The sequence below is a fragment of the Anthonomus grandis genome, chromosome 15 (genome assembly GCF_022605725.1).
Source record: "Anthonomus grandis grandis chromosome 15, icAntGran1.3, whole genome shotgun sequence".
Classification (NCBI taxonomy): domain Eukaryota; kingdom Metazoa; phylum Arthropoda; class Insecta; order Coleoptera; family Curculionidae; genus Anthonomus; species Anthonomus grandis.
Genome location: NC_065560.1, coordinates 5,560,954 through 5,588,939, shown reverse-complemented (window position 1 = coordinate 5,588,939; position 27,986 = coordinate 5,560,954). Strand labels below are relative to the sequence as shown.

General features: G+C 32.9%; 3 protein-coding genes across 4 annotated transcripts; 2 read left to right on the top strand and 1 right to left on the bottom strand.

Annotated features, from left to right (window-relative positions):
• Positions 1 to 94: 94 nt before the first annotated feature.
• On the bottom strand, positions 95 to 13,799 carry LOC126745102 (thiamine transporter 1-like). 2 transcript variants are annotated; one of them, XM_050452811.1, is made up of 7 exons: positions 13,651 to 13,799; positions 13,496 to 13,586; positions 9,545 to 9,793; positions 9,312 to 9,482; positions 4,595 to 4,799; positions 4,330 to 4,538; positions 95 to 2,553 (listed from the first exon to the last, which is right to left on the bottom strand). In XM_050452811.1, the coding sequence occupies exons 3-7, from the start codon at positions 9,707 to 9,709 to the stop codon at positions 1,975 to 1,977; spliced, it is 1,329 nt and encodes a 442-aa protein (XP_050308768.1). In that variant the 5' UTR covers positions 9,710 to 9,793; positions 13,496 to 13,586; positions 13,651 to 13,799; the 3' UTR covers positions 95 to 1,974. The 2 variants fall into 2 exon arrangements, with proteins under 2 accessions (XP_050308768.1, XP_050308769.1); XM_050452812.1 differs by having other exon boundaries at positions 9,545 to 9,790.
• A 4,509-nt stretch (positions 13,800 to 18,308) lies between these two features.
• Positions 18,309 to 25,856, top strand: LOC126745167 (uncharacterized). Its single transcript, XM_050452896.1, has 4 exons — positions 18,309 to 18,474; positions 24,999 to 25,135; positions 25,188 to 25,553; positions 25,604 to 25,856. Exons 2-4 carry the CDS (start codon positions 25,006 to 25,008, stop codon positions 25,744 to 25,746), a joined length of 639 nt encoding a protein of 212 aa, XP_050308853.1. The 5' UTR covers positions 18,309 to 18,474; positions 24,999 to 25,005; the 3' UTR covers positions 25,747 to 25,856.
• Positions 25,857 to 26,555: 699 nt separating this feature from the next.
• Positions 26,556 to 27,593, top strand: LOC126745166 (15-hydroxyprostaglandin dehydrogenase [NAD(+)]-like). The gene has a single exon (XM_050452895.1). The coding sequence runs from the start codon at positions 26,663 to 26,665 to the stop codon at positions 27,494 to 27,496; it is 834 nt and encodes a 277-aa protein (XP_050308852.1). The 5' UTR covers positions 26,556 to 26,662; the 3' UTR covers positions 27,497 to 27,593.
• Positions 27,594 to 27,986: the final 393 nt, after the last annotated feature.

The following is a 27,986-nucleotide window of genomic DNA, read 5'->3' as shown; positions in this document are numbered from 1 at the left end:
CATTCACTGGTTAAGCGACCTTATACAGATTCCAGATGTACTTACTATAAGTAATAACAAAGTCTTTCAAATTTCTTAATAATAAGTACACAAGAACAGTAGTACGTCTTTTTATTTATTACAATAGTTTCAATTAAAAACTAATTAACATTTACAAAATAAAAATAAATAAAAAACAAGGAAAATATATACTTTTGTGCGAAGGTATAACCGAGGAAGAACAAAAGCTAAAAATTCTGATAAAACATTTGTAAAAAGGACCTGGGTAAACATTGAACTGAGATATTTGCTTATGCTTATCCCAACTTTATCTCATACAATGGATACAAACAGCTAAATAAAGCTAATTAATCATGATTAACACTGGATAAATAACAGTTCGAAATTGACACTATAAAATCTACAATAAAGATTCAGCTAACCACAGCCTGGAATTAACCAAATAGGACCCTACATAGTAAATATAATACTGATAAGTCTAGTAAAATTAATAAGATTTGACATACGGATTTACCGTAAAAGTAGCCTAGGTCATTAAGAATGTTTGTTTCTAAAGACTAAAAGATCATTTTTTGCCTTGAAACGTGTTAAAAACTATTATCAACCTTCCTTGGGGCGATAACAAGTTGCTCTTGCGTTTTTTACAATAGATTCAGATTTGTTCATGTATGAAACGAATATCTAGGGCCTAAATCGAATAATACTCATGGTTCTTGTGATAGACACTTGATGAACGCTACTACTTTAGATTTGTATTGTGTATAAGTTTTTAAATATGTTGTAACAATTTTCGGCAAAGAAATAATTTTCGAAACAGTCAAAGATAGGTATAGGATATTGTATACAAAATATGTCTAAAATGATCTGAGGAATCTAAATATTAATTAACATACAGCTTGATATGATTAAACTAAGCAAGTTGGTATTGACCACCGTTATCTGATACTCCCTGTATAAAAATCTTATGAAAAAAAATGCGCAACTATAAAAACCAATCGACGTGTTCGAGCGTTTTTTCCAACACGCTCCCATCTATTTATTAGCTAATTTATTCCATTTGGCTGACACACAGTGTATAAGGAAGAAAACCACAGTATTAGGAATGTGGCGACCCTGATTTAATGCTCCAAAAAGTACCCTAGGTGACCGAATCCTTCAACTGGGCCTAAGTTGGATTCGGCATTAGCAATTACTCCTCCTAATTTACTAGGAATTCTTCGCATAATTACGTAAGCAAACAAGAAATATTATTCAGGTTGATGAACTGGTGTTACTGAAGGATTTGCTGGCATCAAATTTTCAGGACCTCCTAGTAAGTATTGAGCTTGTAGGGCAAATAATATAATTAAGAATCTTACTACATCCTTGAATGTAAATTAAGAGTGAAGGGAGAGACTTTTTCTATATTTTTATTTATCCCAATTGGGTTATTTGATCTAGTTTAATGAAGAAGTGAATTATTACTAAAGCTGATACAATAAAAGGTAGAAGAAAATTGAATGCAAAAAACCGGGTAAGAGTAGCATTATCAAGTCCTCAAATCTTCTCCCAAGCAAATCCTCACCATAATCATTGTACAATATGTATAATTATTCTTCCTACGTATGGGATAGCTGATACTAAGTTAGTAATAACTGTTCTGCCCCTCAGAATTAGATTTGTAGATTTATAATATTCAATGCATTAGACTCTGCAAAAAATTATTACCTAAATATTCACAATAAATCATTAAACACACCTTGCATAACACATTTCAAACAAGCCAATAAGCAAAAACATTTTAAGTTATTGCAAACACTTGATTCAAACAAAACTTGACCCTGTATTTAAAATATGGCAAATCAAATGCCATTTTGAAACACTTTCTTTTCAGGCAGTCTTATTTTATAAGAGATGCCCTTTTTGGCAACCACAGTTGACCATAAAAGTCAACGAACCAAACTTATGTCATCCTTGTTCCGCCTTGAAACATACTTAATAAATAATAACACTCCTTGCGGGAGGGTCGGGCACGCAACTCGCCCTCCTATAATCCCTCTTACTAATAAGCCAACTAGTCAAACCCACCACGATATAAATGAACCCTAAGACAACGTGAAACACCCCATAAACAAAATATTGCTGCCTAGGGGGCAACGCGAACCCAACCCCGTCACTAACCACTAAAACCGTCAGTATCGCTTGAATGAGCAACGCCACGAACGTGTTAATGCCGAAAATCAAACCGTAACTGTCCTCTTGGATAACTTTGGCGATTTCGCTGCTGGCCACCGTGATCGTTAAATGATACAATGCCCCAAACACGATGTAACAAGCGTAGCTGACCATCACGTGACTTGTTTGTGAGGATATTAACATGGCGAAGCCCTGCATGAGTGAGCAGCAGGTTAGAGCCAGCTCTCCTCTAGTTTTCCAGTCGACTTTTAGGGCTCCAGCCGCTAGAGCGCCCAGAAAACCGATTACCGTCAAAATCGATTCTACCGCGCCATTGTAGATTGACACTGACGGATCGTTTACGATGTCCTGCCAAAGGGTTTGCATGTAGATTTGCACCTGAAAAATTAAATTTATCGATGAGCGTACTTTATACACTCAACCAAATCAACAAAACTTATGTGAAATCACTCAATATTTAGACACAAAAATGTTATAAAAAAAAGTTGGTATGCTAGCGGATAAGGTTTTTTATAAGCATTTACACTCATTAAACAAATATATTTATTTTAAAAGAACACGTTATAATAAAATTAGGTTTTAAACAGGTTTTTTTAATACTTTCAAGCCCTTAACATCAATGCAACCACCCTCAAAATCTTAAATAGGAGTGAAGTCAAGTAAGCTTATTTTTAAGGTATTTTTATTCTAGCTACAACTGCCAAGTTTGAAATTGCTAACTTGAGTTTTCGCAGTATGACAGCTTGTCAAAGATTTTGAAACAATACCAATACTTTTAGCGCTAGTTTTTAGAGGTTCCTGATTTACTAAACAATTGCAAATGGTAATTATAAAACCTAAAAAATCAAGTTGACCTGATAACATTTCAACTTATATATACGAGGACCTGGCAGAGTGTTTAGTTCTTCCTATAAGACATAAATTTAATTTAGCTATAAAACATAGACAATTTCAGAAAACTAAAAATGGCAGATATAACTGTTTTTAAGAATGGAAATAAAATTAAAAATTATAGACCCTTAAGCTTAATTAATGTATTATAAAACCTTACTTTGTAGTGAACTGACTGAATTCTCAATGCCTAAAATTTCAAACTTTCAGCAAGGGTTAATAAAGGGTAAATCTACCACTACAAATCTTGCGCACCTTTCAAAATTAGCGTATAATTTTGAAAGGCGTTTAGCGTATTAAAAGAATCACTATAACAATAGTTAATCCCACACTGAATATGCTTCTCAAATATGGATGTATTTGCAATCTCTGCAGATAGAACAACTAGAAAAGGTCCAAAAAAAATTCTGCGGTATCTTTATATCATTAATAAGAAATGCTATCCATACATGGTTTCTTATAGAAATATGCTAGATAGTTTTTCATTTAATACTCTCCTAATAAGAATGAAAACCCAGTCTGTGATATTTTTGTATAATATATTAAATAACCTTTAAATTATAAAGACTGTAACCTAGTCAATTTTATCCGATTGAATGTACCTAAAGTTAATCTAAGACTCCTAAATAATCAAAAATTCTCTAATGTAAATCTTAATAATAATTTATCTCTTTTTAATCAAATGATAATTGTTCCTAATAAAGGTCTTGAAGAGACCAAAATAGATATTCTAAAATAGTCTCTTAAAGATCTAATATAATTGCCATTTGGGATTCCTAGCTATGTTAAAACCCCTTTTTCTACAACTGTTCTTTATTATTTTTTTGTATTTGACTTGTTAATTATTTTAAAACATTTTATTTTTTATATATTAGTAGCAATATGTACAACTTTACATTTTGTGGTGTTTGTAGATAACCGTAACCAATTAAATAAAATAACCGAATCCCCTCTAAGTACTTTTTGTTTTGTGTCATTTTTACTGTTATTTTGACCACCTGAAATTTAACTATCGTGTGCTTGCGGTAAATTGAAATTGCTACATGTCGACAAAATTGCCTAATATTGATCAGGCTTTTTCATTCCGAATACTAGTTAATATAAATATTTTAAATTTGGTATTTTAACGATGTATAGCTCACTATTAGCCGACACGCGATGATTATTAGGCACCATTATATTAGATACAAATGTTGATAGATACCGATTTAATGTATAAAAATGGTAAAATGGTATATATTGATAATAAACTATATCCCTAACCTGGATAAATCCGGTAGTTGATAAAGCCCACCAAACGGACCATTTAATCAAGTACTTGTTCGAGTATCCGTCACGTAAATGGTACCAAATCAGACTAAAAGCCGCCCGCGATTTTTCTGCGAATGTTTTTTGCGACACGTCTTTATGGAAATATATCGATTTCTTCACAGGGGGTAGAAATAGCGACCATATAGTGGCAGCTATCATAGCTAAAAAACAACATTTTGTAACATGTATTTTTCGACTTAAATAATATATTGTTTACCTGAAAATGTAATATAGTTCAGTTCATAAAAGTTCATAGCATTAAATGATATGAGCACTTGTCCCAGGATGCTCGAGAAAGCCCGTCCTGCTAAAATAGCCGCTCTTGTATGAGAAGTCACCTGCTGAATGTATTCCTTGTCTACTTTTGCGTAGATGTAAGTGAAATAGGCTACTTCGCATGCTGCAAAAACTCCAAAAAACACCTAAAAATAAGCATTTAAATATTCTAGACTAAGTTTGATTAACAGGAGTTGTGGCCAAAAAATGTTTATTTAGAGAAATTTAGATCAATAATTCAAATTATTGATTCATGCTATTATAGAATTTAGTACTCAAATAAAATATTTAACAAAAAAGGATAAATCCAACACGATCAAAAGCTTAAAAAGTTTCTTTTTCAATTAAACATGCAAAGCCAAAATATAAATAATCTAGAAAATGACACACCTTGCACTAACACTATAAAAGTCCTTATGAACTAGGATGATTCATCTTGGGGTCGAATAGATACTACACGTGAGTCTGCTTAAATGTTTGGTTATATATCAGTAGCATTCTATTTTTTTTTTGGTAATGCGGTGACTAGATTTCCAAATAAATTACAGTTTTCAATTCACTTTTATATCTTTTAAAAGATAATATATAAATATTACATCCTATTTATTTATCCTTTATAACTAATAAATTGAAAGATGATAAACATGCATTATTTTTAACTCGAAAAATTCATCCATTATCCCAAAGATGCTGGTCATACACTTTTATAAAAGGTAAAAACACGAAATCTACAGCATCACTAATACATTTAGTAAAATTACAAAGGTTACATGTTTCGCTCGACTAGAGCATCATCAGACCTAAACAATAATTAAAATTATGTAACCCGAAAAAAGGAAAATTCAACAAAAACTTACCATAACATACACAAAACACCTGACATATAAGTAAACAAAGCTTACAATAAAGTGGTACTATCTATGTACAAGGAACTCAACTAAACAATCAAATCACTTTATACATTTTAGAAGTCTAACCATCATTTAAGAGTCTAGAACTACTTTATTACTACTTATTGAACTAGGTTATTAAAAACTAGGTGGCCGTCAAAATCAACCCTTTCATTAACACACGACAGATCTGGGCTTTTAAAAGCTTTACTAATTTCCATTGTCTACAACAAGTCTAGTTTTTTACTTTTGTTGCACTGATGAAGTATTTTTATATTTTGGCTGTCAGGAAAATTATGTTTGGAGTCGAGGAGGTGATTAGCAAAAGCCGATCTGGTCACTGTGATATCGGTATTTTTAAATTTATTATATTGGACCTTGTGTTCACTAATCCTAGTAGAAATCTTCCTACCAGACTGGCCGACGTACACTGCAGGGCACTCTTTACACCTAATCTCATAAACTCCCGGAGAAGATAGCGGGGGTCGTTTATCTTTAGTTTTAATTAGATGTCTTTTTAATGTATTATTGGTTTTAAAAGCTGGGGTTATGCCAAAGGGAGAAAAAAGCGGGATAGTTGTGACGAAATTGGTCCAAAATAAGTAAACGACCTAAAAGTTTTGATATAGTTTGTTTGTTGTCTGATAAAATTAAATGATAATTTATACTTGTTCACATACTGAAAATACATTTTATATATAGGTTTAAGAGGGAAAAAGTTACTGACTGCTAGTTATTTAATGGTAAGGAATTCTTTTTTAAAAGCTTCATGAGAAAGTGGGATGTTAAAAAGTCTGTAAAATAAAGAATGGAACGCAGCAAATTTATGTGAGGAAGGTGATGTTGAATTATATTGTATAATATTATCTGTTGTTGCTTGTTTACGAAATATTTCAAAGGATATCTTATTTCTTTCCCTCTTAAGTAATAAATCTAAGAATGGTAAGGTGTTGTTCTGTTCCTGTTCGGTTGTGAACTCAATTTTAGAGTGAAGAGAGTTGACATAATTATGGAAATTTGTAAGCTCTACCTTACTTCCATTCCAAATCATACATATATCATCCACATACCGTTTATAAAAGATGATGTTATTTTTAAAATTACTGCTCATTATTTTTGTTTCTAAGTTACTAAAAAATACTTCACTAAGAAATGGCGATAAACAAGAGCCCATTGCTAGTCCCTCTTTTTGTTTGAAAAAACGGTTGTTAAATTGGAAAAAAATTTGATCTAACACAGTAGAAAGGAGCAAAAGTAGATTTTCCACCAAGAGTGAATCAAGTTTTCCCCTGAGAAGATCTTTGACTAAGACCAGACAATCAGCGGGTGGAATGCTTGGAAATAAGTTTTTCACGTCTAGCGATATAAGCTGGGCTGTATCTGGAACGTGAACATCCTGAATGCTTTTGACAAAATTTACTGAATTTGTTACAGAATATGGCACTTTAAAGTTTGAGACATTTCTAAAAACGTTATTAAGCCAAGATGATAACTGGTAACAAGGGGAGTCAACAAAGGAAACCACAGGTCTAATTGGCATGCTAGTTTTGTGGACTTTTGGCAACCCATATAATAGAGGTGTTTTAGGGTTCATGGGATATAGTTTTTGTTTTGTGGAATTAAAATATTCTAAGGTTACCAAGGTCATGTCTAAGACTTTTTTTAATTTTTTAAAGAATGGACCTGTCGGATCTCTGTCGACCTTTTCAAAGTCATCTGTGTTGAGAAAATCCATTACTTTATTTATGTAATCGTCTCTTTTTAAGGCAAGTAAGCATGATCCCTTACCGGCTTTTGTGAAAACTATTTCGTTGTCCCTCATTTTTTTTTTATTGATCTTAATATTTTGTTGTTGTTTCACACAACACATCGGTCGGTTCTAGTAGGAAGATTAAATTTTAAATTGTTGTTAAGAAATTTTAGGATTAATTAAAATTATTTAAATTAAAGAGTGCCCTGCAGTGTACGTCGGCCAGTCTGGTAGGAAGATTTCTACAAGGATTAGTGAACACAAGGCCCAATATAATAAATTTAAAAATACCGATATCACAGTCACCAGATTGGCTTTTGCTAATCACCTCCTCGACTCCGTTATGGTAAGTTTTTGTTGAATTTTCCTTTTTTCGGGTTACATAATTTTAATTATTGTTTAGGTCTGATGATGCTCTAGTCGAGCGAAACATGTAACCTTTGTAATTTTATTAAATGTATTTGTGATGCTGTAGATTTCGTGTTTTTACCTTTTATAAAAATGCATTATTTTTGTCTAAAATTTTTCAAAGTGATCCACACACTGTGGGCTGAATGTATCCAAATCTGTACTGCATAATTCAGATGCAGTATTACCAAGGGATTTTAGGCCTAAATAATTCAAAATTCTTATTGTTTCTTATAATGAATCCAAAACATTTGTTCAACAATTGCATATCACTCTCAAATCTTTGATTTTACTCTTGAGATCTATATGGATAAAATTAATATAGTTTAGAGGATACCAAATGGTTTTAATAACATCTGCAAAAAACAGTGCTGAGGAATCAGGAAGCTCGCTGTGGGACGGATTGATAAAATATGTAAATTGTGGTGGACCTAAGGATTTTTTTTATTTATGCGAAAATTCTTTGCCAGTCTTTCCCATCAGAACCTATTCTAGCAGAGAGGATTTTAAAAGAGGAAAGTGATAGTCCCATGGCAAGTAATTAATCCAATAGCACCCGGTCTAGAGATTTCTCACAATTTGTATACATTGCATCCAACTCAGATGTTGCTTGAGAGATTTTTTGAAAATTTGATTTTATTAATATGAATAAAGTTATTCCTGTAATAATGAATCTCTCTTTGATTAACAATGAAATCATAAAAAAACTCAAATAAATATTTGATAAATATTAATCTATTTGTATCTAGTTTAGTCTATTAATTCACACTAAACTTAACGGTGGATAAAAGCTGTTTCATGATAAGCAATGAACAAATAAAATATTTTGATAAAAAAACCTTTATCTAAGCAATAAAAAGTAATCCAACTCAATTTCGATATTAGAGAATGAAAAGCAACATGGATTATATTGTCGTTCACTAAGGCGGCATTAATAGCTTAACTTAATTTAGCCACTACTATTTTTAACTTTTTTAAATTATTTTTAATACGAAAACATTGGAACTAATAAAAACTTCTATTGTTAAATTAAATAGGATTGGTTTGAATGACTTTTTGCATGACCTTGCATTGCATTGTAAGAAATGTATAGCATACAAGGACCCTATTGTGTATGTAATAAGCAACTTTTTTCGCATTATCAGCATATTTTAATATTCATCTCTCTAAGTATCTAGTATATATAAAACTGTATAAAATCCCAATGGTTCCTTAAAAAAAAAATAGACATATTAATTATATGGTCGTAATACTCTAATTATTATTATACAAGCACTTTAATTAAAATATTGTGCAAAATCAGGTAATATTAAATGTCTATTTCAAGGAAAAACGCAAATATGTATTTATCGGCATTACCGGCAGCTTACAGTAATATAATTTTTGTGTACCATGCTAATGTACATAAAATAAAAAAAACGCCTTTTTAACAAAATGACTTTACTAAATAACAATTACGCTATTCAGTGCCAAGGCGATGAGTAACTTATTTTCGGTATTTAAACCGTAAAATTGATTCGCCTGAGCAGTTCCAAAATTTCCGAGCTTTCAGGTTTAAGGACTAGTGCAAGGTTATAAATATAAAATAAAAAGATGTAATGGTCTTTTACCTGGCCTATTTGCAGTTCAAAAAGGTCAGTGGTCCAAAGTAGGAGACCCCAAACTACCACTCCCGATGCCGCTAGAAGTACAATTAAAACGCGATATCGGCAAATATCCGTGGCCAAGAAAACCACTATCAAGAGGGCTAAATAGCTGTAGGTTCCAACGGGATATACCTCCTAGAAAAATTAAATATAAGCACTACAAATGATGTGAAATCAAAGAGCTTTAGTAATAATACCTGCATAACTTGGTCTTGGGTCACATTTTTCCATCCTCCAGTCAAAAATTCATAAATAAAAGGTTCAGATGGCCTAAATTCCTTAAGAAATCCGAACACACTGACAAGCAGAGATATGATTATCCAGTGGTCTGTTGTATTCGGGCATTTTTTGAATATCTTCATTTTGTAGATGTAGTGGCCAAAAGCAACTATTATTGTGTTGTTTCAAGTGGGTACGACATTCTGATGTGTCGTGTGGTAAAGCTTCTAGAAAGTTATAGCAACTATTACAAATATATAAAAATAAACGTTGGCCTTTTATAATGAAATATGTGCAGTTGCAACTTGACCAAATTTACTTGAAAGCTGTAGTTAGGCTTTTGTGTAAAAAATCGCTATACCTTTTATATTTTACTGCAAATTTACTAGAGAAGCTCTGAATGGAAATATTATTATCAGCAAAATCTTAAAACATAAATGTCAAAGAATTTTATATAACTAAGCAAAAAACATCCATTAAACTCAGGAACAAATTGAATATTAGATATCATATTTCATATATAATATCACAATTGAATATTAGATAGTAATGTTACTTAGTTGGCAAAATAAACCTATTTTTAATTGGATGTTTTTTTCTATATCAACTATTCTTAAGCTTTTATATGAGTATTGGTTAATATTATGAGGAGCAAATTGTAAATGTGTTTTAACCTTACAATAATTCAATTTAATGATTAAGTAATTTATCAAGGACAAAGATGTTTTTTGATGTAAATACTGCATAACAGAGTATACACAAGTCAATATCATAGGAGTAAATAATTAATATTAGCAATTAATTTACGTAAAATTATAGTTTGAATATGCATTAATACTAAAAAAAACTTTTAGGCAGGAGGTACTGCTTTAAGAGGCAACATTTTAATATGAAGTGACAATTTATTGGAGAACAGTGCAATTGATTTTACTACAATGAATTCTATAAAATGCAGTATGTATGTGATTATTATTTCTAGTCAAATGTTTGACATGTATGTCTTTAAAAGTTCCATAGTTATTAATGTTTTTTAACATGCAAGACAGAATGAAATATATAGGCTAGGAACAGTCAATATGTTCAGTTTAGAGAAATGTACTCTACAGTTTATTTTTTTATTGGCTCACTTTGAATGGAGAAACTGCGGCTCGAAATGGTGGCATGACCTCGAACAAGAATTCTATACGATATTCTAAAATGATTTTACTACAAAAAAATGATATTTACTAGAATTCATGCAGCCCTCAACTGTGTATCCTCTAGACACAATTGCAGAACAGCAAGTGTACTAGTTTTCTTCCTCAATATGGTATGAATCATGAACAGGATAAAATCAATACCTGGATCACTACTTTCATTGATATAGATCAGAGGAAGCAATGATCCCAGCACCGCATTTTTTTATTGTGTGCATACTATATTTATTTCTTGAGAGATTTAATTAAAATTTGTTTATTATTTATCTAATTAGCAAAAGTGGTGTTGCAGTAAGCCAAAAATAAAGTTTCCATTCGCTAAATGTGGATTTTAAACCCTGAACGCTTGTTTGCTCTATAATGAAAATATGTATACTAAATGTTATGCTTCTATAATTAGGTCTCTTTTATAAAGAGAAAAACACACTCGAAACTAGGCAACTATCCAACTAGAATGTTATCTCTCTATAAAAAGGACAGTAATTAAAGATGTTTGAGAAGTGTGGCTTCAAAACCTTGCGAATATCATGACACATACATATATATCAGAAAGATAGATTCTAGGCTTATACACTAGAAAAAAAAACTGATAGAATAGATATTCTATCAGTTATTCTGTTAATTTTTGTTTGGGTCAGGTATTTTACTAACATTGATACTGCTAACCAAAATAAATATAAAAACTGTGGGAATATCAAGGATATAAGTTTATTTATTTACTTCAGTCTGAATACCCATAAACCACTAGAAAATTGGTCCAAGCTACTTTCGTTAAAGAAATGCAAAGTTCTAGTGAGGAGAGAAAGTAGGGGAGACTAGAGAGGCACACCTGAAGATACTTTAATACTATTAATTATAATTATTTATCCATAGTCGATGACCAACCCTATTAAAAGCCTTTAAGAAGCCTGTATACACAATATCAAACTATAGAGTAAATATTAAAAAATTTGCATCATTTAAATCTGTTTATTTATCTAGATTATATATCACACCAACAAGTTCTTTGCAGACATATGAAAATTTATTCAACTCCCTTGAAAATCAGTCTTATCTTATTAAATCTAATTTTCTCATAATTGGGGATCTAAAACTCATCGAAAAAGATACCTACTATAACACTAGACAAAATGATAAATTTGTTCAAAAATTTATTAATTTCCTAAGCTTTTATGAAGCAAAACTATTCAATTGTGTTACTAATTACAATCATTGTATTCAAGATGTTGTTATTATGAAAGCTCACTGTTATCTAACTTGAAACGATTTTAATTTTCTACAAATAGACAAACAACATCCCACACTTTTTGGAACTGATTGAACATTTCTACAGATATATACTGATATAAATAAGCAGTAAATAAATTGTATGACAAAATCCTTAGTATTTTTGAAATGCACATACCTAAGTCTAAAAAATTATCCAATACATTTTAATGGTTCAATTATAATAAACTAGAAATAAAAGACAAACTAAGAAAAATATTAACTATTAGAAGGCAGAAATTAACTATCTTGAATAAAATTCAAGAAAATAAAGGGTTAGACTTACTAAAAATAAAAAAAGGTTCCAAATAAGATGTATCTAAATGGTGTAAAATATAAAGGTGGAGAAGAGATTTGTAATGCTTTTGCTTTGCCGAGTAATATTGAGCTGAAAGATATGCAGTTGGAAAACTATGGGGACAGTCGGGACAGAGCTCCATTTATATTTATGGGTTTAGCAACATTTTAGAATACATTTCCTAGAAAATGGAAGTCTAAAGTACATCCTGTATTTAGGAGGAAAAATGACAAAGTAGTAGTAAGTGTGGAGGAGCCAGAGCTTGGCAAGTAGGCCTAAATGTCCCTTTCATATAAATAGATGTACAGCTTTATCATCTCAAAATATGAGGGACTTATTGCATAAGGCAACTTTATTTGTTATCTGTAAAAGGTATCTTAGAATATGCAAATGTCATTTGGTATCCAGTCCAGAAGAAAATGGTACTTTATATCTATTTTAAAGAAATAGGACTTTTTGAATGTTACATGTCCTCATCTTTTCTCTACAGTAGAACTATATTGATACCTTTCGATAAATTGTAAGGTGATTTCTTTCATGGTATATTTATATAAAACTATAAATGGCCCTTTAAATAACTCTAAATATTCATCCAAATTATGTTTTATTATCCCTAGATATAACACCAGAAATTCTGTTCCTTTTTGTATTTATCGGTGGCTAACAACAACCGGCAAGTAGGGCCATCCCTTCATAATATTTGTAGATTATATAATCAAATTCAAACTAATATGCTTGTTGATACCTTTAGTGATGATAAGAAATCTTCTTCCTCTTTGGTTTAAGTTTATATTCAGAGCTGTTTGTACTTAGTAATAGGATTTATTCTATGATAGATCTATTAAAGGTATATTAAATTAATTGAAAATAAATAAGGCCACTCAAAAGCACAGATCAAATTATACTGGTAGTTCAACGTAAATCTAATGTGAGAAAAACTATGCTGATGATCACTAAGCCATGGTTTAGTGCCATAAAAATTGTACAGAAAACAACCTCTCAAACAGCTTAGGAATTACACACTGAAAACACACAACAATACTGATCAAATATCAGTTCTATCACCATTTTTATGTAGCTTTTTATAGTGCTTTTTGACTTTATAAAAGGTCTAAATTTCAACCTCTATTTGACATAGTTATTCACTATAAAAAATAAGTTATACTTACATAACTGTTAATTTTTGGATCCAAATGGCACTAACAGGAAGATCCTAAACCAAAACTAAAAAGCAACGCAGAAGTCTCTTAAAAATCCTTTCTGTAACATAGAAGTTAATTCAAAATTAAGCATTAAACAACTAATCTTTGAAAAGGTCAGTTACATGGAACGTTTTTTCAGTCATTTTCGACAGTCACATTACTAGCCGGCAGTTACGCCAGGACTGACTAAAATAAAAATCATTATCTATTTAAAACAACATGAACATGCAATGCAATCAAAACAATCAGTTGGAGGTTTTTTAAGAAAACATAACCTAAAATCAGCTGACTCTTAACGCAAATGACAACTAATCAGCTGACTTGTCAACTGTCAATAACTGTAAATGTCATACCTAAGAGCTTACAGGCGAGGACAGGAAATTTCGAGTCGAGCGTGTAGCAAATGCATTCTTTAAGTCGCGTATACATTTAACGAGACGCGCATGGAACGCGCCTGGTATGATTTTTAGCTGGGACGCGCTTATTAGGCGCCATTTTTATCCATTAGAAAGACGTGCCACCAAAAAATCGATTTTATTGATAGTAATTAAATTCTTATTTGAAAGTGCAAACAAGCTTCTGTTTAATTTAGTTTTGTCCTTTCAAATCTAACGGGACCATATTAGCTGAGATATCGTCTCTTTTCAAAAACAAAGTGGAAAAATGACTTTCCCAAATTTTTAAAGTGATCTCATTCTCTTTGTTCTGCTCTAATCTGTTAATCGTTAATCCCTATTTTTAAAATCCCATAGATTTGGGTATCCTCTATATAATACCTATATAGTCCCGTTCAATGTATACGCGTCTTTACAGATGACTCTCCTTACATTATTTTGTTGCTTAATTGAATTTTTAAAAAGGGAAATACATCGAGGGATTCTATGTTTCGATAGCCCTTTTCCTACCCAATACATATCCATGCGTCAGACAAAGTTTCATTCAAAATGTGCCCTATAGGTGCATGAAAAATGCCTTGCAAAATACATTATCCAGCAAGTATAATATGGATTCAAAGATGTAAACATCTTACCCTTGCTTCTTTTATGATACATTTGAACAAAGTGACCTGCTGGCTATCGTTTCTTAAGAGGGCCTTCGATTTTAAATGCTCTGAAGGAAAAAGAATTTAAAAAATACCTCAGTTAACAGTATGCAAATAATTTTGGCTTGGGCTCCTTTTGGAACGCACTTTGCCCTCTTCGATCATATTGCGATGCATGTATTATTATATATATCGCAAATTCTTGGACTTAAAAGCTAAAGTATTTACAATTAAGTAAACTCTTTTGTCGAGAGAATTTTTATCATAACCCATTCCTGCTTCTAAAATGGCAGCTACCTTAATAGATGCTCTTAGAGCCTAATGAATGAATGAATAGAAGGATTTAGGTCAACTGGAAATAGTATATTGTCTGTAATCGAAGCCTTCAAAATAATGTGTTTTTAAATGCCTAATTGGCATCCATACTAGGCTGGGGTAAATGTTGATAAGCTACTCTTAGAAAATTCAAATTGTATTTATAGCAAGGGTATTTTTGCTTCTTTAAGTTTAAAAATTTAAAATTAAGTGACTTTTCTTTTGCTTTTTACGATAGGACGGCGATACGATAAGTAGCTTATGAATTTTATTTTGTGCCCTTTTCTTGAGATTCTTTTCTGAACAGTTTTTGCTCATATACGATTTTATTTCTTTGGGTCTAATGATAATTTAGCAATAATACTTTCATATAAATAAAAGTAGTACTGATAAATAATATAAGATACATTTTTATGCAGGGTCCAGCTCGTTTGGATACCTGGCCACGCAGGCCATGCAGGTAATGAGGAAGCGGACTCTCTTGCCAGACTGGGATTCGCGAATGTGCCGATGGGGCCGGAGCCCATAGTTGGTATCGCCAAGTGCGTTGCGGTCGCGTCAATGAAGGGTCTGCTGGACAAGTGGACCCACCGAAGATGGAGTCCGCAAAGCGCACATAGGTGGGCCCTCTGCCTGTCTCACCAAAAATCTACTACGCCTAAAAAGACGCGAAATTCGGCTAGTGACAGGTCTTTTAACTGGTCACTGGCACTTAAGACACCATCTCCATACTATCGGTATTGCGGACAACCGGGAATGCCGATGGTGCTGTGAGGAGGATGAAACCGTTGACCATGTAGTCGGGGAGTGCCCAGCACTCACGCGCGCCAGGTTCAAATACTTGGGTAACACTTTCAGTGTACCGAGTGACTTTAAGTCCTTCAGACCAGAGAGCCTTATCGGTTTCTCTAAGGCGTTGGGTCTGGTAAACCCCGGTGGGGCATGACGGATCCATCAGGAGACCTATATGCACAACTGCCTTGGCAGCCCACTGTTTCGACAATTCATTCAAGATACATTTAAAGCAAGCAAGTCCTGATATATGATTCAGTGAAGATTTTTTTCTTCTCCAGAAGGAAAACTAAATAATAAAACACAAGGCTTCAGTGTTGTTGTACATAAATAGGCTCAAGGTCTAAAAATGTTCGTACTCATGATCTGAAGGCATACAAGAGGAGATATTAATTATTTTTTTGTCTTTACTCGATAATGCTCGACACAATTTGCCTATATGATAATGGAGAAAAAAACATATTCCTTTAACTAATTGTTATTTTAAGTAAATACAATTTTTTTTTCAATTTTGAGAATATCGATATTTTTCTCCCTATGAATTTATGTATATAATGGGAAAAACCTAATTGCTTATTAATTATCAATTCTATGTACCATTTGTCGAAAACATAAATACTTTCTCTTTTGTGCTAATTTGAAAATAAGTATCTTTATATAGATATTATAGTAATAGGTTACATTGGCCGCTTCTATTAAGGAGTCCCAGTAATTGACTTAAGGAATTTTTGGTAGAACGTGATATACACGGTAGCGCTAGTTTTTGTTCAGATAAGTTAATTAAAAAGCAAGCAGATGCTTCATATATTTTTAAGGAGTTATCACCTCATTAGGCCTCTGATAAGTCTAACAGCACTTTATGATCAACACAATCAAACGCCTTGGATAGATGTCAAAAAACTGCTGAGGCAACTCCATCTTTGTTTGAGCTGAAGCATTAAGGAATTATTGGAATAGTCAAATAGTAATAGCAGTATTTAAGGAAAAAACCGTATTTTATTACTGCTAAACCTAAACGTGAATGGGAAAAGATTTGTTGGTGCGTTAAGTTAGTGCCGCTGACGTTATTCTTAACTTCAAACTCTAACTACTATTTACTTGCAGCTGTTTATTTTGTTGTTTGCTTTTTTGGTGTTGCTACTTAACTTTTCTAATGGGATTATTATTAATAAACTCTCTCAACAAGATCAAATCGTCCTCGTACGTAAAACGGAGCCTTAACCTTTTTTTTTCGTCCATTTTAAACGTAAATTGGGACTAAACACTATAATAAACAATTATTGTTCGTGTATTCTTAGTCCTTTTTTCTAAACAAATAAAATAACCTTATTGCCCCATTCCTTATTTTGTCAGGTCATGTGCCATGATTATTTCTTCAACTGTCAAAATAAGGAAGCAAAAACACTGGACCATTGTAGCGCAATTAAAGTCTAGCAGTAAATTACCCTCACGTAAAACTACTTCTGCGTTTACGTAAAAGTTAAAATACAGCTAGATTTATTAGTTAACCTTATATAAGTCCCAATGATTCCCTAATTTCTCAGTAAGAAAGAAAATGAGATTGCGTTATTTGCTTACTTGTGGACTTAGACCCCGCAAAACCGTATATATCGTAGGATAGAAAGAAATCATGGAAAATCCAGCAATACCTTATTTTTGACAGCTTACAAAATATTGTTCTGTTCGTTGATAGCAATAAATATTTTGACTCAAATGGATCGATGTGGTTCATATAACACAATCCGAAAATCAAGAAAAAACTAAAGATCATATGCATATCTGGTATCATTTGTTTGAGCTAATGGAGTTATTTAGTCAAATCTGAAATTACCAGTGGCCTAAATGGTCTATTTATGTGACGCTTCTGAGCTAATGGATCTTATAGAATGCAAGTTGTTGCTTAATACAGCGATACAACACATTTCAACGCTTCAAAGTTGCGAGTTAAATTTTCTAGTTTTTGTGTACTAGAGCTCATCTACTTGCAAGTGCACCTTGTGCAAATGCGTTGAGGCAGTAAGAATTGCATGGAAGAGCTTTAAAGTGGCCAATGAGGGTCGAGTTTGAAGAAATTTGAACGTGATAGTCATCGTTTAATGTTTTTTTGTCTCTAAAACATCGAGACTTCTTTACTTAAAGGTCTCCTTAAGAGATCCAACAAAAAAAATATAAATGGACAACCAAATTAATTTAGTAAATATAATAATGCATAAATATATAAAAGATCAATTTATTGGCTACCTGTTACTTATTTTGTAAGCAAATATTCTTTTATTATTCAAACTCTAAATATAGCTCATTGTTTTTTCAACCCAAAAGGATGCTTACGTATGCTAACACCAAACGTGCTATACATACATAACTATTATCAAGAAATTACCAAAACTGACAATATAAACTAATTAGCACTGAAAAATTTTCTATCTATAAATTTCAGCGTTAAATCCAAAATTTCCAAAAAAAAAACTGTATACCCTAAACGGACTTAAATCCTTATCATGTGCCTTAAGTGTTCTTTGATTGAGGTTCAAGGTAAATTATTATATATCGAAGAAGCGACTCATGTACTAATGAGGTGTTGCTTTATTGCAGGTACGCACGGAATCTGTCCTTCGCATAAAATGACCACACTCCGTATATAAAAACAAGCGTTTATTTATTTTTGATTTTAGTGTCGTCTTCGCATTCTTCCGCATAACTCGGCAAATATACCGAGAAATAATTCAAGTTGACCACGGTTCTCTACTAAAAATTGTCCAGTATTTGATTTGTGACCTAGACGACAGGTTGTAAGTAGGTAAGGCACGTGGTTATTTTAATATTAATTTTTTTTGTAATAAGTTGTATTCATTTTGCTTTGATGGTGCAATATTTAAAGTACATCATAATATAGAAGCAAAAAAATTTAGGATAAATTTGGTGGTTTTCGTAAAGTTGGGCATATTTATTGAATTTATACCTTAATTATTTATATATAATAGAAATTCGAGGATAAATAAATTTTTAAAAACTGTTTGAAAATTGTTCGATTTTGCGAACAGTTGAACCGGAATTGTTCTGAAATACTTAAAATTCTTCAACTTCACGATTTTGCACGTGTTTTATCAGTGGTAAACCTTTAATGAGAAACTCAAAAATCTTATTTAGAAATTATTGGGAAATTTAGTTGTCAAGAATTCAGCAGCTTTAAAAAATCTACTGGAAAATTTGTTACAAATTCTATAACTAAATACTCATTTGCTGAAAACATCAAATGTCGTTTGTCGGTGCGATATAAATATAAAACCAAATGGGACATGTGATACTTTAAATTTGCTGTTATTTTACGTAAAATATATACATAACATTCCACACTGGGTTTCGGCACCTCCTAAACATTCGGAACCTAAGAGAGTTATTTTTGCATTACTAATAATGATATTTAGTTTTTTGATAATGATATTTAAATTAAAGCAAAAGAGTATCTCATGGATAAACTACAAATATTTTTATTTTTATTTCACTTTCAGAAGGAGAGAAAATAGATGTAAATGGTCTTACTTATAGGTTACAACTAAATTAGGATTGGATTTTAATTTGTTGGATTTGACAACTTCTACGAACGAAGTATAAAAAGCCAAAGCTATTCACGAAAATCAAAAATAAAAATTTCATTTGGCGTCATAAGGTCTATTCCTTACAACTTGACACCATCTTTCTTGTATATAATTTTAAGTAAAATTCAAAAATCTTAATTCACTTAAATCCTATGCTAATTGATCACACATCATTAACACATTTATAAAAAAATTGCATGGTTACTGTTACCCAAAAATATCCATTATTAATTTTTTTTTAAAACCTGTTCTCCAGAATTTCAATATTTAGTATAAATAGTACAAGCTCGTCAAAAATACATGTCATATGTGTTTTATCAAAGAGTATTCGTCTCTATGTAATAAATTCAATGTAGTTATTTTCATGCACTCTCACAACTTTTGATTCAAAAATTTCCACAAAGTTTGTGACAAACAAACGTTTGTTGTTGTTTGTTTGTTGATGTTTTGTTGTTGAAAGTTGAGTTGTCCAATTCTAGAAATCAAAACTCTGTCTTTTTTTTATAATGGCATTTACAATATTTTTTTTCACATACAGGGTGTCCCATAAATAATTGTAATTACCAGCAGATTCCGTTAAAAAAAATTAGGTTATGGTAAATTTTCTCAATCCGAAAGTCAAAGAGAACCAAGATTAACTTTTTTTTGCATTTTATAACCATAAATTTAGCATTTATTCTTCGTTTTTAACAAATTTTGGAATATAGATTTTTAATGTATGGCAAATCGTAAAATTAACCATTTTTTAAATTATGCATTTGAATGCATTAAACCCTTCAAAATCTAAATATCTCAAAAAGGAGTGAATCCAAGCAAAGTTTTTGAAGTATAGGTACATTTTTTAAGCAAAACTGTTTGCCCAATGCATATTTTAAATAAAAACAAAAATGCAAATGTGAAGGATCGTAAAGTAGGTAATTAACGATTTTATATTAGCCATTACAAATGAGTCTATGACCTTTAAGCTCTATTAATTAATCATAGAAACTTAAAGAGAAACTATATAATATATAATTAACAATCAATATTAATAAGTATTAAAATATTAATATAGTTCGAGACTTTGACCAAATTAGTAGTTTTTTTTAAAGTCATTTATTCATATCGAAATCATAGAAGTAGTATTGTACCTACATACGTCACAATAATGAAAATCACATTAGTTTTATTGCCCATTAACTAAAATAAAAAAATTATATGAACTAACGTAACTAAATAACGTAAAAAATATATAATAACAAAAGCTAAAATAATTAATTACAGATACACACGCATATATATATAGGCACTGGGAAATCAAGTTGCTACAGATTAAATGCTTTTTCAAAAATATGCTAAGAATAATAATTTCCTTTAGGGCCTTTCAATGTTCTAAGATCATTTCAATAAAAATAAATTTTATTTTTTCTTTAAACTTGGCTACACTCAAAGGCTTTATTATACTTCAATTCGTAAAACGTTAAAATGCTATATTGCCCAGAAGCTTGGAACTCCCTGACATCTCTTGTGTGCCAAATTGCTAAATATTTTTTCTGCCATACCACAAGCCTTCCAGAGTGTGAGTATTCTAAATGTATCCCTACAGTTATCCCTATAACCCAGTCCTCTCAAAGCCCTGTTGCCTTTCTTTGAGCACATGGAGCATGACCAGTACAACATATAAAAACAGGACAGTCAATTCAAAATTTGGTTGTACCTGTGCCATAAACGTGGCTTCAACCAGATATTCTCGACTCGTGTTCAGATCTGACAGACAGCTGGATAGAGTGGCCGCTACTCGTGGTGGTGGCTGCTTGGTCGCAGCTTCTCACAACATCCACCTAGAGAGGGTTAACTTGGAAGACATCCTTAACTCCACACCACTTATAGATATTTTAGGTTGTAAGCTCACTTATGGTTATTTTGTATTTTATTTATTTGTAATCTATGTCCCTCCTTGCACAATGAGACCTTGTGTGAAACAATTATGTCACTGGATCTGGTCCACACAAAACGCGTTATGATTGATGGAGATTTTAATGTTCCGTCTTATCACAGACAACCGAAGCTAGCAGTGTCAAGTGCAAGCTTTTGACCAACCTATGCGAGATCCTTGGTCTTAAGCAGTTTAACAATATTCCAAATGTTAATAATAGGCTTCTTGACTTGGTTTTTTCAAATTTCGACGTCAGTCTCATCAAAAGTATATCACCGCTTATTGGCGAAGATTTGTATCATCCTGCTTTGACAATTTCTTTTAAATCGGCTTCCCCTCATAAATATAATCCTTCTATAAGTTCAAATAATCTACAGCAGTTTAACTTCAGAAAAGCAGACTTTCCACTCATGTATAATTTGTTGCTTGATGCAGACTGGTTGTCCGTCTTGCAGTCTTCTGACGTTGACAGGAACTTTACAAAAGACTTGATTCAGCTTTTGCTGCTTCAGCATCTTTAAAACAACGAAGACAACGGCGATTTCCAGTATGGTTTTCGAAACAAATTATTTCTAATATCTTTAAGAAGGAAAAAGCATATCGTGATTATAGATCCTCTCCAACTGAATTTAACCTTTCCAGATACAACAGGCTTCGTCAGATAGTAAAATCTCAATCCCGTGACCCAAGCCGAGGACAACATTGTCACTGATCCCTCATCGTTTTGGTCTTTTGTTAGAGCTAAGAAAGGTCACTCTTCACTTCCGTCTATCATGTGCGATGCCAATGGTAATTCTTTTCAAGGAACAGAAAATATTGTGCCAGCTTTTGCCAAACTTTTTTTCAAACAGATCCAATCAACCTCGCAGAAACCTATCCTCCTTCTAATTCCTCAGACCTCATTGAAATTCTTCCATCAATTACCATTGAGGAAATTATTGCTGCTAGTCGGAGGCTAAAAAACAAGTGGACAGCCGGTCCAGATGGTGTTCCAAGTTTTGTGGCTAAAGACTGCATGTTTGTCCTTTGTCAGCCTTTATGTCATATTTTTAACCTTATTTTGAAAACTGGCAAATTTCCAGGTGTCTGGAAATGTGTTAAAGTAATACCAATTCACAAAAAAGACGATATAAACAGAATATCTCGATACTCGAGACGATATCTCCATACTTTGCAATTTTTCCAAAACTTTTGAAACTATTGTTTATAACAGAATTCTTCCCCAAGTTCAATCACTACTCCCTATAGATCAGCACGGTTTTATTCCTAAAAGGTCGTGCATCACTAACCTCTGTAATGTGACTCATTTTATTTCTTCAGCCCTCGATAGAAAAAGTCAGGTTGATGTGGTGTATACTGATTTCAGTAAGGCTTTCGATCAGATAAATCATAGCATTCTGCTGGAAAAATTGAACAAGCAATTCAACTTTTCAGAAAGGCCCCTAGAATGGAACCACAATTTTCATTTTCTGCTTTGATGACACCCCACTAAGTCAACCTAGACTTACGAAATTGGTACCACCTGTTAAAGACTGGCAGTGATATTTTGTATTATAGAGTATTAATAAATCACACACAAATGACCTGCTACAAGCTGTTCAAATAAACCACTCAACTATGAAAAGACCCCTGTAAATGTACTCAAGTTCAAGGTGCTTCAACTTTGTTAATCGTTACATAATCCGCCTACGGGCCATAAACAGTCTGCTCATCTTCGGTTAATTATCAGACTAACCGGATTTAAAATATCATTATTATTTATGTATATTCTCATAAAGAAAATCAACTATGCAACATAATGATGCTAATTCATCCCAAAATCTACCACAACCTAGAAGAGAACTATGTTTTTTAAATATTATTGTTTTAGTCTTTATTTATAGTGTCCCTTTGAACTGTACTGGGTATTTTCAATTTCTATATGAACCTACTTGGTTTAAAGAAGCATCAGACCAAAACAAAACTCACGATAAGAAAATTACAATGGTTTGCATGCACCCAAGGTGGCATGGGTGTGTTCAAGTGAAAGTGGAAAGCTTGAACGGTAATGTCACTTATACCATCACGTGAACTTCGAATACCGATTATAATTTAATTATAATTTGTGGCGTAATCAACGAGTTATCTATCAGTTAATGGCCGATTTGTATTATTTTATGCAATAGTTTAGAAGCTATATAATTCGAATAATAATTAATTATGATGATCTCGATTTCCAATTGACATTGAGTTTCTGCAATTTTGTTTCCTTGGACTATAGAAGAATAATTATTATTAAAATTGTACGTGAGAAAACATGCCTATTATTGTCTCAAATGACCTTATTACGCAATAATATTTTTCTTTAAATAGAAACGACCTAAGCAAGACGTGTATATATTTATATGCAGGTTACATATTAGATTTTTTTGACGATCAAATTAATAAGCAACAATGATGAAATTAACAAACCTTTGCTAAAAATATATTCAAATTCTTTAAAAGAGCAGGTTTAAAAACGATTAATATTAATAATGGATATTTTTGGGTTATAGTAGCCATGCAATTTTTCATAAATGTGTTAATGATATGTGAGCAATTAGCACAGAATATTAATTTTTTTTATAGTTGGAAAATATATACAAGAAAGATACTCGCAAACTGTAAGGAATAGTCTTATTTAAGTAATTGAATTTGTGAAAATTGTGCAATTCAAGGAGTTACAATCTGATCTTCATTTAGTTCTAACTTAAGAGACACCATTTATTTTTCTCTTCATCAAAAAGTAAAGTAAAATGATTTAAAAAATAAATATTAGCAAATTTGAAGTTTATCTATCAGAGATTCTTCCTTTAATTTAAACCAAAGATCATCAAAACTTAGGAAAACTAATCTCGTTATTTAAAGTGCAAAAATAAATGTCTTAGATTCAGTTCTCTACATTTTCATCATTTAGTCTGCCATCAGTTGATTAGGAGCATCGTTCTCCTAGAAGTATTTAGACATTCCGCTATAGGATTCAGCACCCGTCTTTATTCTAATTGATTCGTTTGCGTAAATCTTGATGCCACTAAACTATGAAGGTGCCGAATCGTATAGCAGAATGCTTAGGCGATACTAAACCCCAGATTGGAGTAGCTTAGGACCATTAACCCTCCGATACATACACTTTTGTTACTTTACGTACACGCGTTTCTGGATCACTCTGTAAATAATATTTTCACCAAATATATACCTACATAATACTTCCTACAACTTTGATATATTGCACGCATTTTTCTACAGACTGAAACACGACCTTTATAGTTTAAGGATTTAGCACCCGTTATAAATAATTATTACGTGACGTTCCAGAGTGGGCCTTAGCACCGCCTAAACACTCCACTATAAGATTTGACAGTTTGTACTTTGGCGGCATTATTCAAATAAACCAATCAGAATAAAGACGGGTGCTGAATCCTATAGTGGAATGTCTAAATACCCCTAGGAAATTCCGCATATTCTGCGAGATTTGGAGAGTGACTGAAAAGGTTTTATCTTCATTACCCCCCTTGACTAGAATTACCAGATTATCAGACAATTCTTAGACTTCCATCTCACTACATGTATTTGCTGATTGTTTCGACTATCTTTTTGTTCCTGGTAATTCGTCACTCTTGTATTAAATCTTTGCTTTTGTTTCTGCCTTAATAGAAGAAGTGAGTTTGGCTGTTCAATCTCAAACCACTCGTAGAGAATTCAATATTGTTCAGCAATCATCATAATGCTTTTGAATTCATTCCTGACTTTCCAGGTTCAATAATAGACGTAACAGGTTTATTGTAATTTCAGGTACAAGATGTTGAAGCTTGTTGTTCTGGCTTTTGTTGCTGTCCTAGTAAGAGGAGATTTGCCTCCAGGCAGAACATTGGCAGCCCCAGAAAGAGCCTTATGTCAAAGAAGAAGCATTCATGAAATCGGACCTGATGGTAAGAAAATTATCAACCTAAAACCAACCCTTTAACTCTATTAATTTTTTAGGTCATGGTTACTTCTTCAGCTGGAGGGACCCAGCTATTAAAGATGCCCAATTCGACTGGCTGAACGCACGTAATTACTGTAGAAAACAATGTATGGAAACCGTATCGCTAGAGACCTCCATCGAAAACGAGTGGGTCAAGGAACGTATCGTCAAGGAGAATGTAAAATATATCTGGACTTCGGGCAGAAAATGTGACTTCAAAGGATGCGACCGTCCCGACTTACAACCAATTGATATTAACGGATGGTTCTGGACTGCCACTTTGGAAAAACTGGCTCCGACTACCCAGAGGGATCAGAACGATTGGTCTGAGAGTGGCGGACTTGGATTTCCACAACCCGACAACCGTGAACCGCAGCAAGGAGGTGAGTACAAACAGACAGTGGTTGAGAAAGGATATAATTTTTTTGTTTAGGTGCTCCTGAAAACTGTTTGGCGGTACTTAACCAGTTTTACAATGACGGTGTTCACTGGCATGACGTCGCTTGCCACCACATTAAACCATTTGTTTGTGAAACCAACGATGAACTCGACAAGCTCGTTAATCTTCTTGACTAGTCCCAATGTTTTTGTGTTTCTTTTAAATTGTATTGACGCCATTTGTATGTATATGTGTTATATATAGAATGAATGATTTTTGTAATTAATAAATTATGATGTAAGATCGACGAGTTTTGTTTTATTTAAAAGTAAAACTTAAGGAGCATCAATAATTTCTATCGAGGTACGAGCTCTTCAAGAACCTCCCAGGCATCTCGATGTGAGACAGACCCAACCCCCGTGCAGTCAACCTGGTAACCCACTGAATTGATTCTTTAGTTCGGGTTGTTTCTTGAAACGTTGAAGTTTCGGTGGGTTGCTGCTGTAGAGTTCGTGCTTGATGTTGTTGTCTTGTACTGCTATCCATATGGTGGTTCTGCCGATCCTGGTGATTTCTGATTAGCTGAAGTGTCTTCTGCATTTATTTCCTCTATGGAGAGTTGATGAAGGATCCGTGGTAGTCTGGAAACTTTATATTGTAGGCTGGAAAATCTGCTTGAGCCTAAACTACCTTTACGACAATTTTTTTGCGTTTCGTTCATTAGGGGGTATTGCCACTAACTATGTCGAGCCAGTCTTTTCAAGGCAATGTAATTCCTTTACTAGTACTTTGCCATTTTCGCAGTTTCTTTAGTTCATACAGCCCTACGGGATCTAAAATTTCGTTATGAACCTTGCTAGCCAGTACTACTCTTGGTATTCCTATTCAAACCTTAAATCTCAACGTCCAAACTTCTGAAACTCCCTCGATCTCTGTCCATTATCATGAAATCTTGTCTGGAACGACCAACCAAATCAACCATTACATAGGTAACAACAAATGGACCAGTTACCTTTCGAATGTGACATGACACTCAAAATGAACAATTCATAATTAAATTAAAATCACGTTTTTGTTTTTTTTAATCAAAATTCTCGTGTCAAGGCCTCAATCATGGACATAATATGCGGTAAAATAGCACTTATCACAGGTGGTGCCACCGGAATCGGTGCAGCTTACGTAAAACGCCTCTTCAAGAGTGGCATGAAGGGCTGCGCGATAAGCGATATAGATTGCGAGAAAGGGCAAGAGCTGGCTGCTGAAATGAATTGCTGCTACGGTAAAGGTAAAGCGCTTTTCATCGAGGCCGATGTTACCGATAAATGTGCCTTTGACTGTGTCTTCCAAGCCACTATTAAGAAATTTAAAGGATTGGACTTGGTTGTCAACAACGCGGGCATCCTGCGTGATAAAACTTGGGAGAAAATGATCGACATTAATGTGAACTCTACGGTACATGGCTCTTTGCTGGGAATCAAGTACATGGGCAAGAACAATGGTAATTGCGGTGGAACCATTGTTAATACCGCCTCTATTCTCGGGCTTTCCGGTATGGCCGGATGTCCTTGTTACACCGGTACCAAGCATTTCGTAATCGGCTTTAGCAGATCGATAGGAACCAAGTTTTGGTATAATTTAACTGGAATAAGATTCTTGACAATATGTCCAGGAGTTACTATGACCCCTATGATCGATGACGCAGAAGGATGGGTTTTTGATGGTTTTCCCGGACTCGGAAAACTTGTGACGCAGAATTTAGGAAGTGAGAAGGAACAGTCTGTTGAAGATTTAGCGGAGGGACTGGTCACTATGCTTAACGAGGGTGAAAATGGGAGTATATGGGTGTGTAGGAGAAAGGATCCAATCTTCGAAGTTACAATACCAAGAATATCGGAGATGAAAAAGGATAAAGGTGATGGGTGTGGGTCTAGGAGGTCTACTTGCTGACTGTAAAGAGTGTCAATATGTTCTTAGTATTGTGTATAAGGTAGTTTTTTATTATTAAAATAAGTAGGAAGCAATAAACGTTTTTCCTTAAGTAAAATATTAGTATACATTTGGATTTCGATTTCTGGTCTTACGGTAAAAATTAAATATTGATTACTCAACGATGTCTTTGAAACGAATGAGGATGATTCTATTCCTAAGAATTGCATAGAGTTATTCTTTCAGGCGCAGGATGATCCAAGATGAGCCAAAGGTCGAAGAATATAGACATTTCTTTCAAGGCGTCAATATCGATCTGTATCTGTAACGTGCGAACAATGCAGTAAGGTAACTGCCACTTTCTGCAATATTTAGCCAGGTTTGTTCATTTGGAGTACAGAGCAGTTTATCACTTAAATAATCCTACAAAACATTGCAAGTTTCAAGTATAATACTTGATATTATAATCTGAGCAATTCTAAATGCAGGTGAAAGAAAGACCATATTATCA